This window comes from Chlorocebus sabaeus, chromosome 9, assembly GCF_047675955.1.
Source record: "Chlorocebus sabaeus isolate Y175 chromosome 9, mChlSab1.0.hap1, whole genome shotgun sequence".
In the NCBI taxonomy this organism is placed as follows: Eukaryota; Metazoa; Chordata; class Mammalia; order Primates; family Cercopithecidae; genus Chlorocebus; species Chlorocebus sabaeus.
The window spans coordinates 24866902-24881215 of NC_132912.1; the positions used below are offsets into that span (position 1 = coordinate 24866902).

Consider the following 14314-nt stretch of genomic DNA (forward strand, 5'->3'; position numbering starts at 1 on the left):
CTTTTATTCACAGCAAACTTGCATTTCGAGTAACATTCCACGAACATCATTTTCGTTAGGAAACAACCCTTCTTTCCAGTTTATGTATTTATGTCAGAATCTAAACAGTCTTTTCACTTCATTATTAAGCACTGGCAGATTTGGAACTCCAAGTTAAAACTGGAGGTGTTCTTCCTATTATCTAATAGTTTACATTCTTTTTAATAGAAAAAAAGGCAAAGTGCTGAAAATGCGCTCTTAAGAGGTCCTTTTCTCTTCCCTCCCAAGATTTTGTACATGTCAATGAACCTGTGTAAATGTCTTACTGAAGAGCCTAGGTGCGGAGGATGAATGAGAAAAAAAAGGCAGATGAATAAATAAAGGGAAAGATTCCTTTTCAGAAGGTGCCTGGAAAGACGAGTAGAAAAGGATTAGAACAAGGTGGGCAAAGGGGTTTTGCTGTCTGAAATAAGATTGGAAGGAAGCTTGGAGAAGAAAGATTTGGTCTGCATGGTGTCTTGGAAGCATTCTAAAGAGAGTGTTTTAGAAAGGGGAGGTCATTAAAAGGATTCACATAGCCATTTGTATGAATTGGAAAACCCGGGAGAGTGTCTGAAATGTCCTGTGAGTGCTGACCTGAAATGCAGGTCACCGATGCCCCCAGACATCAATGCAGTCTGAGCACAGCTACATTAACAAACCTTTCCAGCCAGTGTTGAAAGATCATCGCCTCCGATTATCTGCATCTCACCCATGGACTGGTCATTCTGCAAAAAAGGAGAAAAAAAAAGGGAGACAATTTTACCACGCAAGAAAACCTTTAAAGCACATTTTCCTGTCTACCCAGTTAGTGGCCGGAATGTGCCTTACAAATATAGCACAAATAGCTAATAGGGATTCATGGTTGCCTATGGTTACCAAGAGCCACGCTCCTGCTACTGCCCTTGAGACAAAGCTTTCTAATGGCTGGTGGGGAGAGGGTGGGTATGCAGGGGGAATGGGAGAGTGGAGAGAGGACAGACAAACCGAACATGAAGCAAAACACTCTGGAAGGTGCCTGAGCCTATCCTGGAGCAGAAAGAACTGGAGAAGACAGTCACAATCCTGTGCTTCGCCTACCTAGGGGAGGACCGAGTACGTGTCAGCTTTGCCACCAAGCCCTGATTAAAGATCTGCAGTGGAGAACGGTCAGGTTCTGGTTTCCTGAGAGACTGGAGGCCTCCTCTACTCCCCACCATCGGAGATCCGGCCCCTCATCTGACATCCAGAGCAATTCTAACAGGCCATGAATCAAGAAGTACTGTACTTAGACCTTCTGACATGAAGGATGAGGCCTCAGACAATTTCTGCAGTCCTAAGAATGTGACTCAGAACTATATGTGTGTGTGTGTATATATATACACAAAATATATATACAAAATATATATGCACGTGTGTGTGTATATATATTTGTGTGTGTATATATATATATACACACATATACTTTATTTTTTTTTCTTTGAGACAGGGTCTCACTTTTGCCCAGGCTGGAGTGCAGTGGCATGATCACAGCTCATTGCAGCCTCAATCTCCCAGGCTCAAGCAATCCTCCCGTCTCGGCTTCCCAAGTAGCTGAGACTACAGACAGGCACATACCACAGTGCCCTCGCTAATTTTTTTTCTTAATTTATTTTTATTTTTAGTAGAGAAAAGGTCTTGCTATGTTGTCCAGGCTGTTCTTGAACTCCTGAGCCCAAGTGATTCTCCTGTCTTGGCCTCCCAAAGTGCTGGGATTACAGAGAGGAGCCACCACGGCTGGCCTTAGAACCATATTTAGAAGACTTTTCATTGAAATCATGTTAGAGTTTATGATCATTTACTTTCATCATGTTTGTGTATGGTATATTATCCTGTCCTAATGAAACCTCACAAAACAAACAAACAAAATGGATTGTTACATAGTGACCATCATAATAGAATGACACAGAGGCAAAACAAGAAACAGAACCAGCCACTTGTCTCCCAGCCTCATTACAGACCCACATTAAAGGAAGCAAAGCCAATATATTCAGGCAGTCTCTTTCATGACCAAGCAAGAATGCTGCGATGTTGCAATCCCTTGATTCTAACAATAACCTTGGGGAGAAAAAGATGATCTAGGCACCATATGTGCTACATGCTGAACCAGGAAACGTCTTTAGTTACTGCTGTGGACAGCTGTCACTTTTGCTAGCTCAGCATCTTCCTCCTTTATCCTAGCAAAGAGGCCCTCCCTCTTCCTGGGGGGAGTCCATTCTGCACGGTTCAGGTAGGGCCAGGCCTTCACAGTGCAGGCCAACCAACTGGGCCTGAAGCTATATCCAACCTCAGACTTTCCAGCTACTCAAGCCAATTCCCTTAGGAATTTTCTTGGGCTGGTTTGAAGACTCACTTGTAAGCGAGTCTCTATCTAGAGGTACAGTTACTTTGTTATGGAGTTGGTCATCTGGGAAGGGAAAAAGCAGCCAAACCACCAGTAGGACAGATTTGCCAATGAAACACATTTTGTCTTTTTACCTTGCTGCTCAAATGAAAAAAAAAAAACCTTAAAATTGTTTACCTTTTTTTTTTTTTAAGAGACAGGGTCTCACTCTGTCACTTAGGCTGGACAGCAGTGTTGCAATCATAGTTCACTGCTGCCTGAAACTCCTGGGCTCAAGCGATCCTCCTGCCTTAGCCTCTCAAGTAGCTGGGACTACAGGTGTGCACCACCATGCCTGGCCAAGTATCTTTTTACTTCTGCTTGGTAAAGCATTCACTCCTTACTATGGATGGTTGGAGGGAGCACAGGCAGACAAGGAGAGAGGCTTCACACACTGGCTCATCCTAAAAGTGGCCCACTAAGTTAGATAAACCCAGTTATTTTATTCTTACGGGAACTGATACCAAAAGGAGAAATATCAAAGGATATTCAGAATTTACAGATGTTTTGTTGTTTTTGTACATTTATCATCAGATATTCACAAGTAGTCATGATAGTGGTCTTTTTGACTTGTCAAAAATGTCAAAGGAGAAAATTTTCTTGTCACTGCTAGAGGTGCTGAAATAGAGGAATTAACATAGGAAGAATTTCTGCACGTTAGACTTAAATATGCTAATAGCAGCAGGAAAAATAAAATGTCGGTACTTCCAGGGGACTGGGTTATACAGAATTGAATACAACTACTAAACCACAAAGTTTAATGTAACCAGTGAGATTTATAGTCTGTCAGATCAGAGTAAATTTCACAATAATTCTACATTTTCATCTTCATTCTATTGATTAAAACCAAAAACCAAAAAAATCAGAGAACTAAATAATGTGCTAAAAGCCATAGAGTATGTTGCCAAGCAAGTGTTACTTAAGAAATTCTTCTTCCAAGTGTATAAACATGTTTTTTGAAAAGAATTTTTAATTGACCAACAACTACTGTATATATTTGATATGATTAGGCTGTGTCCCCACCCAGATCTCATCTTGAACTGTAGTTCTCATAATCCCCACGTGTCATGGGGAGGGACCCAGCAGGAGGTAAATGAATCATGGCGGCAGTTACCTTCATGCTGTTCTCATGACAATGAGTCATGAGACAATGAGATCTCACGAGATCTGATGGTTTTATTAGGCGGCTTTTCCCCCCTGCTTCGTTCTGCACTTCTCCTTCCTGCCATCACGTGAAGAAGGGCATGTTTGCTTCTCTTTCCGCCATGATTGTAGATTTTCTGAGGCTTTCCTAGCCCTGTGGAACTGTGAATCAATTAAGCCTCTTTCCTCTATGAATTAACCAGTCTCGGGTATGTGTTGTTATTAGCAGCATGAGAATGGACTAATACAATATTTATGAGGTACAATGTGATGTTACGATACATTTCTGCATTGTGGAATGGTCAGATAAGGCTAATTACCATATCCATCACTTCAAATATTTATCATTTCTTGTGTTGAGAACATGTAAAATCCTCTTTTAGCTATTTTGAAATATATATTAATTATGGTCTCTGTGCTGTGCAACAGAACACCAGAACTTATTCCCCCTATCTACCTGTAACTTTGCATTCACTGACCAACCTCTCCCTTTTCCCCCTTCTCCCCTGCTGCCCCCAGCCTCTGGTAAGCACCATTCTATTCTCTACTTCTGTGAGTTCAACTTTTTTATATTACATATATAAATGAAATTATATGGTATTTATCACTCTGTGCCTGGCTTATTTCACTCAGCATAATGTTCTCAGTCCATTCATGTATATACGTGTTTTTAATATTAGATTTGTCCTTAATTCATCTGGAATTTATATCTTCCAAGTGGGTATATTGTCAATTGTTCCAATATAATTTATTGAATTATTATTTTTCCCTACTGGTTTGAAATATCATTTTGATCATATCTATCATTCTCATATGTAAGGGTCAGTTTCTGTATTTTTCTAATCTAACATATCTACAGAAACATTAATTAATCTAACATGTCCAATTAATTAATCTAACTTTTCTATTTCCAACACCCAAATCATATTGTTATAATTCTCATAGCTGTTTCCTTTTTTTTTTCTTTTTTTTTTTTTCAGATACAGGGTCTTGTTCTGTCACCCAGGTTGGAGTGCACCCTCGAACTCCTGGCTGCCAGCGATCCTCCTGCCTTGGCCTCCCAAAGTGGCAGGATTATAAGTGTGAGCCACCACGCCTGGCCTTATGATAGCTTTTTAATATGTTTTAATATTTGGTAGGACAAGTCCACTTTTTAGTTCTTTTTAAAAATTGCCTTGAGGCTGAGGGTGGTGGCTCATGCCTGCAGAGGCAGGCACTTTGGGAGGCTGAGGCAGGAGGATTGCTTGAGCCCAGGAGTTTGAGACCAGCCTGGGCAACATAGTGAGATCAACATTTCTACCAAAACAAAACAAAAAAAACCCCACGAACCCAAAACTGTCTTGGTAACTTTTGTACATTCTCTTTTTTCCTGTCTGGTGGGTTGTACAAAGATCAACTGAATTAATGCATGTGGAACGTTTAGAACAGAACCCGGCACATGGTTAGCATTCCGTAAATGCTAGACAGGATTAATTTCTTTTCTAAAAATTGTATGGCCAGGGGCTGTGGCTCACACCTGTAATCCCAGCACTTTGGGAGGCTGAAGCAGGCGGATCACAAGGTCAGGAGTTCAAGATCAGCCTGACCAATATGGTGAAACCCCATCTCTACTAAAAATACAAAAATGAGCCAGGTATGGTGGTGCATACCTGTAGTCCCAGCTACTCGGGAGGCTGAGGCAGGAGAATCGCTTGAACCTGGAAGGCGGAGGTTGCAGTGAGCCAAGGTCACACCACTGCACTCTAGCCTGGGCGAAAGAACGAGACTCCATCTCAAAAAAAAATTGTATTATTATTTATTTTATTTTATTTTATTTTTTATAGAGATGAAGTCTTACTGTATTGCCCACGCTGGTTTCGAACTCCTGGCCCCAAGCAATCCCCCCACCTCAGTCTCCCAATTTTTTTCTTCCTTCCCCCAACCCCCGACCCTGACTCAGCCCCTGAGGAAATGGCTACTCCTCAGTCCTCCACTGGTACACTGGAGTGTAGAGCTCCCCTGGTTTACACACTCCAGAAAAATAAGCCTTTTATTTCCCACTGGGATGGTGAAGGAAACTTAGAGGTTCAGCTTCTCCACTCAAAGGCTTTCAACAACCTTGTTCTTTTCATTCCATTCCTTCCTCACTCCACCTTCTAAAAACCTATTCCTGAGCCCTTCAGGAATCTGTGGCACGACCCCCCTACTTCTCACTGTTGGTCTCCTCCACAGGCATTTTGATGTTCATTTTCCCTATTTGGCCAAGTCAGTGCTCTTCCTTGATTAGGCACATACCACCATGCCCGGCTAATTTTTTTTTTTTCAGTAGAGATTGGGTCTCACTATTTTGCTCAAGCTGGTCTCGAACGACTGGGCTACAGTGATCCTCCTGCCTCAGCCTCCCAATCACTGAGATTAGAGCCACGAGCTATCCCCACCAGGCCTAACCATGATATTTTTCTAATGGTTCAAAATCATCCTATATCTCTTGGATTGATGTTTGTGTGTTTTTAATGAATGTCACTGGTTTGAAGAAAGATGAACAATCCCAAATAAAATATTACAAGTAAGACTAGTCTATTGTTTTATTTTCTTTCGTTACCTTTGTGTATTTTTAAAGCAAAGTTATGCGAGCTTCATATAAGTTGGTTTTTCTATGAGCTAGAAGATTCTGTATATAAATGGATTTAGCTGTTTTGCTAATATTCAGTAGAGCACAGAATAAGTTTTGTTTTATTTTATTTTAGAGACAGAGTCTTGCTCTGTTGCACAGGCTGGAGTGCAGTGGTACGATCTCGGCTCACTGCAACCTCTGCCTCCCCAGTTCAAGCAATTCTCCCACTTCGCCCTCCCGAGTAGCTGGGATTACAGGTGTGTGCCACCATGATGGGCTAATTTTTGTATTTTTAGTAGAGACAGGGTTTTGCCATGTTGGTCAGGCTGGTCTTAAACTCCTGGCCTCAAGCAATCTGCCTGCCTCAGCCTCCCAAAGTGCTGGGATTACACGCGTGAGCCACTGTGCCTGGCCAGAATAGTTATTATTTAATCTCCAATTTGCAAAAGAAGAAACAGAGACAATAAGAGTTTAAGAAACTTTCCCAAAGAGGGCTAGGCATGGTGGCTCACGCCTGTAATCCCAACACTTTGGGAGGCCGAGGCGGGTGGATCACTTGAGGTCAGGAGTTTAAGACCAGCGTGGCCAACATGGTGAAACCCCATCTCTACTAAAAATACAAAAAGTAGCCGGGTGTGGTGGCACGTGTCTGCAATTCCAGCTACTCAGGAGGCTGAGGTGGGAGAATCGCTTGAACCTGGGAGGTGGAGGTTGTAGTGAGCCAAGATTGTACCACTGCACTTCAGCCAGGGTGACAGAGCGAGACTCTGTCCAAAAAAAAAAAAAAAAACTTTCCCAAAGAGGTGCTGCTAGTAAGTGAATTAGTCCAGTTCAGTCCTAGATTCGCTTCACTCCACAACATTCTGGTGTAGCCCCTGGCCCTCCCCAGTATTCCTGGGGGAAAGAAGCACATAGTGGGTGCTCCCTGGAGAGAAACACCAAGGGGTAAAGGGTCTGTCTGCATCAGTGAAGTCAGAGGCAGAAGCTGAAATGGACAGGAGAAATCAACATCTCCGTAGGAATGCTGGTGGCAGAGGATGTGTGGATTTACTCAAATACAAAAGGAAACCTCTGACCTATAGTCACGCATCTTTGGAAAAACTATTTTGGAAATGTTAGGTGATGTGGTCTCTAGGTACTCCATACAGCATGTCAGATAGCGCAGCAGGGGAGACGATTCCTCACCAAACAGACAATCCGGACTGCTTTGAGAACGTTCAGGAAAAAAAAAAACTGAGGAAGAATAAATATCCTAAATGTTCTGTCCTTCTGAGGAACCAGAAGAGGAAAAGTAAAGAAAATAAATAAACAAGAGAACCACTCTCTAAGCCATTCATTTCAAGGGTCAGAGCGCAACTTGCTTCAAAATCTCTACACAAAGGCTGTCTCAATATTCTCTGCCCCCACAGACGCCTTAACTTTGCTTTTCCCCTTCTTTCATTCTAATCCATCCTCTCAGCTATTCTCCTGTGCTCAGGGAGGTCGCTGATACTCTATCAAATGGACAGAGATGCAAAACAGAGTTAGAAACATTTCATTGTAAGAAGATTTAATGATCCAGCTGGGGAGCTCCTAATTAAAATGTTGCAAATGGCTCGAATTGATTTTTTTCAAAACTCTGAGCATTTGATACCAGCTCAGATAATAAGGACAGGTGAATTGATTCTAGTATTCCTAGTTTTCCAGTCAGTGGTTGATGTGAGATGTGGCTTGCAATTGAGTCCCTCAGTCTTTTAAGCTACATGGAGCCAAAGTGGAAGCTGATGCAGAGCTAGGGTCAGTGAAGCTCTCACACCTGTCCCTTGCTTCCACCAGAGCTGTTCTGTCTCTGTTGTATTTACCGATTTTTTTTTTTTTTTTTTTTTTTTTTTTTTTTTTTTTTTGAGGTGGGGTTTCGCTCTCGTTACCCGGGCTGCAGTGCAGTGTTGCAACCTTGGCTCACTGCAACCGCCTCCTGGGATCAAGCGATTCTCCTGCCTCAGCCTCCCAAGTAACTGGGATTACAGGCACGTGCCACCATGCCCGACTGATTTTTGTATTTTTAGTAGAGACAGGGTTTCACTGATCTGGAACTCCTGACCTCAGAGGATCCACCCTCCTCGGCCTCCCAAAGTGTTGGGATTACAGGAATGAGCCACCGTGCCTGGCTGTATTCACTGAATTCTAAAGAAGACACTGGGGAAGAAATGTTCTGCTATCAAAAAACCCAAAAGTTTGAAAACTATTAGGTCGGTGCAAAAGTAACTGTAGTTTTTGCCTTTTTTCAAATGGCAAGGACTGCAATTACTTTTGCACCAACCTAATATCATGTTAATGTTTTTATCTCTTGAAATCAACTTACCTTCTTTTCAGTTTCCTGTTCATTTAAATACCTATTTGGTGCTTAGATTGTTTTTGTGGAGAAACTCATACTTTCAATTGCTGTGGGGTGAGTGGGGAGAAAGGACAATGTGGAGACCAAGCAAACAGGTAGCTGGCGTCTCATGAATTCAGGCACCAGGCTGCCTGGGTTCCGGCCACAGCTCCACTTTTTGTGCACCAACCTTAAGGAAGTTACATAACCTTTCAGCGCGTCAGTTTCCCTATGAATAAAAAGAGTATATTCAGAGTTCCCACTTCAGAGGAGCGTAGGGAGGATTAAATGAATCAGTATGCATTAAGCAGTTTGAAAAGTGCCTGGCATTTTATAATAAATAGTACATAAAGTATGCTCTGTCTTCTTGACATCTGCCTTTAGTATTTTTTTTCTTTTTTTTTGAGACAGAGTCTTGCACTGTTGCCCAGGCTGGGGTGCAGTGGCATGAACTCAGCTCACTGCAACCTCCGCTTCCTGGGCTCAAGTGATTCTCCTGCCTCAGCCTCCCAAGTAGCTGGGATTACAGGCTACCAGGCCCGGCTAAATTTTTTGTTGTTGTTGTATTTTTAGTAGAGATGGGGTTTCGCCATGTCTTTAGTCTTGCCTTTAATCTTAAGAAACATGCACATCTGTTTGAGTCTCCTGACATTGGTTTTGTGATTTATTCTTTGTTCATTCACACAGCAGATAATACATACATGTAAGCCATGTGCTCTGTGGTTAGGGTTTACTGAGGTGGACTGACGCCATGAGGCACATGGTTAAGAAGGACTGCTGTCCCTCTGGTGCCAATCTATTGATAGGCTACCACCTTGGAAACACACTCATCTGTGTGTTCCTTCGGGGTTTCTCAGTGAACTCTCAGCTCCCGTGCTGCAGTGTCTGATGTTTACACTGAGCCATTGCATGGGCAAAATTTCCATCATTCCACTTTACTGCTTGCTTGCTTTCTTTTCTTTCTCTCTCTCTTTCTTTCTTTCTTTCTTTCTTTCTTTCTTTCTTTCTTTCTTTCTTTCTTTCTTTCTTTCTTTCTTTCTTTCTTTCTTTCTTTTTCTTTCTTTCTTCTCTTTCTTTCTTTTTCTTTCTTTCTTTTTTCTTCTTTTCCTTCTTTCCTTCCTCCCTCCCTCCCTCCTTCCTTCCTTCCCTTCTCCCTTCCTTCCTTCTTTCCTTTCTTCATTCTTTCTCTTCCTTCTTTCCTCCCTTCCTTCCTCCTTCCATCCTTTCTCCCTCCCTCCCTCCTGCTTTCTTTCCTCTTTTTTTCTTTCTCTCGCTCTCTTTCTTTCTTTTCCTTCCTTCCTTCCTCCCTCTCTCCCTCCCTCCTTCCTTCCTTCCCTTCCTTCCTTCTTTCTCTTCCTTCTTTCCTTCCTTCCTTCCTGCCTTCCTTCCTTCCTCTTTCTGTCCTTCCTCCCTCCCTCCCTCCCGCTTTCTTTCCTCTTTTTTCTTTCTCTCTCTCTTTCTCTTTTCTTTCTTTCTTTCTCTTCCTTCCTTTCTTCTTCCTTCCTTCCTTCTTTCCCTTCCCTCCCTCCCTCCCTCCCCTCCCCTCTCCTCTCCTCTCCTTTCCTTTGAGACACAGCCTCACTCTGTCATCCACGTTGGAAACGAGTGGTGCAATCATAGCTTACTGCAGCCTTGAACTCCTGGGCTCAAGCGATCTCCCACTTCAGCCCCGCAAGTAGCTGGGACTACAGATGTGCACCACCACACCCAGATACTTTTTTTATTTTTCTTTTTAGAGATGGGGTCTTACTATGTTGACCAGGCTGGTCTCAAATTCCTGGCCTCAAGTGATCCTCCTGCCTTGGCCTCCCAAAGCACCTGGCCTCACTTTGCTGTTCTCATCCTTTTTCTCGATGGACAGCGGCCACCTGGAGATCATGCTCTGACCCATGTTTGTACTTATTGGCTCTCCCTGGACCCATGTTGGTTTTTCTAGAGAGCTATTTACAGTCGGCAGGGCATGGAGTGATCCCGAAACTGCTTTGCAGGATGGAGGTAGAAGATCTGTGGTAGAACATGAGCATGGAGTTCCTGATATTTTTCCAGGTCTGGTTGCATTTTTATCTTGGGGATCAAGTCAACTCCTTTCTATAAATCCACAATTTTAGCTTGTGGGAATTTAAAAAAGAATTCACTACTTGTAAACAAAACAACCTCAACGATCACTCTAGTTTACAGGAAAAGTCAATATTCCACAAATTTCGATAAACGTTGTTAATTACCAATTCCTTGTGACCCCTCTCATGATGGCCAATGAACACCGACCGCCGTTTTGCACTGAGGCCCCTGGAGTTCTGGGTACAGGACACGCAGTTTGGTTCTCGGTCTTGGCTGGGCATGGCTCACACCACACCTCTCCATCTCTCCTCAAGTGGGTAATTCTTATTCTTTCTTCAAGGCTCAGTTTGCGGGACACAGTGGCTCATGTCTGTAATCCCAGCACTTGGGGAGGCTGAGGCAGGCAGATCACCTGAGGTCAGGAGTTCAAGACCAGCCTGGCCAACACGGTAAAACCCTGTCTCTACTAAAAATACAAAAATTAGTCAGATGTGGTGGCAGCTGCCTGTAATCCCAGCTATTAGGGAGGGTGAGGCAGGAGAATTGCTTGAACCCAGGAGGCAGAGGTTGCAGTGAGTCGAGATCTCACCATTGTACTCCAGCCTGGGTGACAGAGCGAGAATCTGCCTAAGGAAAAGAAAGGAAAAAGGAAAGGAAAAAGGAAAGGAAAGGAAAGGACTCAGGCATCATCTCTTCTAGGAAGTTTTTTTTCCTGGACTCCCCCTGGCTTCCTCTGCATGGGTGCCCCAATAACACTATGCATATCTGGATGTCAACAAAGCACATTCGACTGAAATTTTCTGTGAATGTAGCAATTGCCGATGGAATGAAAACTTTTTCAGCATAGAAGCCGACTTTCATCCTAATTGTACCCCCAGTGGCTGGCATGTTGTAGCATTCAGCATTCGTTGAGCCAGACTGAAACCTAAAAGCACGCATGTTAGCTGTATTTTTAATACTTCTTCCCCACCCACCCACTTTAGCCATGAAATGTTGGCAAGCAACACTTCCTGTTATGTCTGAGTGATTCCCACCCAAACTACGTTTCTTTATTCTCATTACTATTATTTTATTATCTCAGTTCCTGAAAAGCCTCCTTAATATATACTTTTTATTTTTATTTATTTATATTTTTTTAGAGATGGGGCTCTCACTATGTTGCCCAGGCTGGTCTCGGACTCCTGGGCTCAAGTGATCCTCCCACCTCAGCCTCCCAAGTAGCTGGGACTACAGGCGTGTGCCACCATGCCCCACAACCTCAAAATGTTAAAAAAAAAATAAAAATAAAAAACCCTAAATGCAAAAGGCCATGCAAACTCTGAACATTGAAAATACAAAAATACGAATTCTTGATATTTTAATACCAGTAGTTCATTGGATAATGAGTAAAGGATACATTTTTCAAGTGAAACTAGCAATTTTAGCCTGGAAAAAAATTATATCTATATATATGTAATTACATATATACAAATATGTTTATATATAAACATATATACATAATTTATATATACAAATATTTATATATAAACATAGAATATAAATATAATATCTATTATAATTATAAATAATAGAATATAAATATTGCATATCTATGTTCACCTGTACAATTTAGTTCATTTGAAAGTACACATTCATCTTGCATTTCCTGACTTTGATGTGCCTGACTCTCCAAACGTGATGTGACTTTCTTCTAAGACAAAATGGCTTTCTGTTTAATGACAATGATTAATCACTGCATTGTGATTTGTATTCGACTCCACCCAGTTTCCAAGAGGGGTCCTGGTTAGCTAAGCGTAATCCCCACCACACAGAGAAAGGCGCTTTCCTTTATGAGAAAGAAAGGGAGGATGGGTCAGAAGGAGGGACACAACAATGGGAAGAATCCACAGGCTAATGGGAAGAAAGAAAGGCCACCACGCAAAAGGAAAAAGGGGAGGGGAGAAGGGAATGGATCTTTATTTCAATTTAGTTAGAGACCACCCCAGGAAAGAGGAAACTCAGTTTAAAAACAGATTCAGCCGCATTGCTTTACATGAACTTTGTGTGAAACCTTGAAGCAGGATATCCTTCTGTTTTGAACGTTGGTATGGACTTCTTGTTTTGATTTAAATTATGTTTTTAAACCATGAGGCAGAAGGACAAACACACGGAGCCTCTTGACACATCTGAATGACGTCAAAGACTCCAGCAAAGTGTATGTTTTAAAATGTAGTTGATGATATCCTAGCGGTGATCATTTCTTAAGAGACTATTTTCTTTTTCGTTTTTCTTTCTTTTTCTTTTTTATTTGTTTAGACAGAATCTCGCTCTGTTGCCCAGGCTGGAGTGCAGTGGCGCAATCTTGGCTCACTGCAACCTCCGTCATCCGGGTTCAAGTGATTCTCCTGCCTCAGCCTCCTGAGTAGCTGGGACTACAGGCATGCACCACCATGTCTGGCCAACTTTTGTATATTTTTATATTTTAGTAGAGATGGGGTTTTGCCATATTGGCCAGGCTGGTTTAGAACTCCTGACCTCAAGTGATCCACCTGCCTCGGCCTCCCAAAGTGCTGGGATTACAGGTGTGAGCCATAGTGCCCAGCCAAGAGACCATTTCCTCCACACAATTATTTAAAAAAGAAAAAAAAAAAGGGAAGATTTAGAATTATAACTTAAATAATTCAATGAAAATGATTGTTCAAAAGTAACAACATCTTAAACCAGCTCTCATGAAACTGTTTTAAGATTGCCAGGAGGATGACATGGTGTTGAGGAAGGGCCCAGGGAGAGAAGTGGCAGCAGATTCTGTGCCATGGAGCCATGGAAACTTCTAGAACACTCACCCACCTTCTGACATTTGACTGAATCTATCTTCATTTCCAAGCTACCGTATTTGGGCCCAAACAGTTGAGCTCTGTATGTCACTTCTCAGCTCAAAATATTTCTGAAGATTCCCATGCCTGCAAAAGTCTGGTTTTGTCATAACAATGGGCAGAGCCACCCGCTGAGCCAGGCAAGAGGAGCCCTGCATATCACAAATACCAAAACACAAAGACATTTATTGTTGCTGTTTTTCTTTTTGGTCTTATAAAGAAGATTTTTAGAAAGTTCTGTAACAGATTGAGCTAATGGAATTATTCAAGAGGACATGCAGGCTGAAGTAGGCCTCCCCTCCTCTTTGCAGGGTAGAGTTAGGGGCAGTGGTGGAGAAAAGAACAGCCTACCTGGGGAAACAGGCAAAGAGAAGGGGATATTGGCCACCCCAAATCATCCAGGATAGGTGTCTCAGCAGGACGGCCTCCCCAGATGATGACGCTCCCTTCAACCCCTTGGTTCAGAAGGTATAGTCTTGGAGGCATCTGAGTTGGAAAAGAGGGACATGGAGGAGAAGGACCTAGGTCCCCCAGTGCTCTGAAGAGCTTCCTGGGTCAGGTCCATCCAGGTTTCAGGAGGGTCCTGTCCCTACCTGGGGGCCCTGTCCTCAGCTCATGTCCAGCCTTGCCAGCAGATACCATGGTCTGCTCAGGCTTGCAGCCTGTAGGGATGCGCCTGGCTCCTTTAGTCAATCTCCAGGTCGAGTGAAAACCTGAGCTTGGCCATGAACAAAGCTATCAAGTTTCAAAACCTTAACTATTTGGGCAAAGGGTATGTGGATCAGCCTTTGTATTCTTGTCCTGGAACCCATAAATGTTAGGGGCAAGCCTGACTCTCAGAATCATTTACTGAGCATTTAAATTTACCAAGTGCCTGGCATATTAGTAAGCACATT

At 42.7% G+C, this 14314-nt stretch overlaps 1 protein-coding gene across 4 annotated transcripts in view; it reads right to left on the reverse strand.

Moving 5' to 3' along the window:
• Nucleotides 1-14314, reverse strand: part of PRTFDC1 (phosphoribosyl transferase domain containing 1) — a 109295-nt gene that overhangs the window by 22117 nt on the left and 72864 nt on the right. For all 4 annotated transcript variants that reach the window (XM_008002545.3, XM_073018803.1, XM_008002543.3 and 1 more), the window contains one exon: nt 681-746. In XM_008002545.3, coding sequence (XP_008000736.1) covers nt 681-746 — 66 coding nt within the window. The remainder of the gene's footprint in view (nt 1-680; nt 747-14314) is intronic.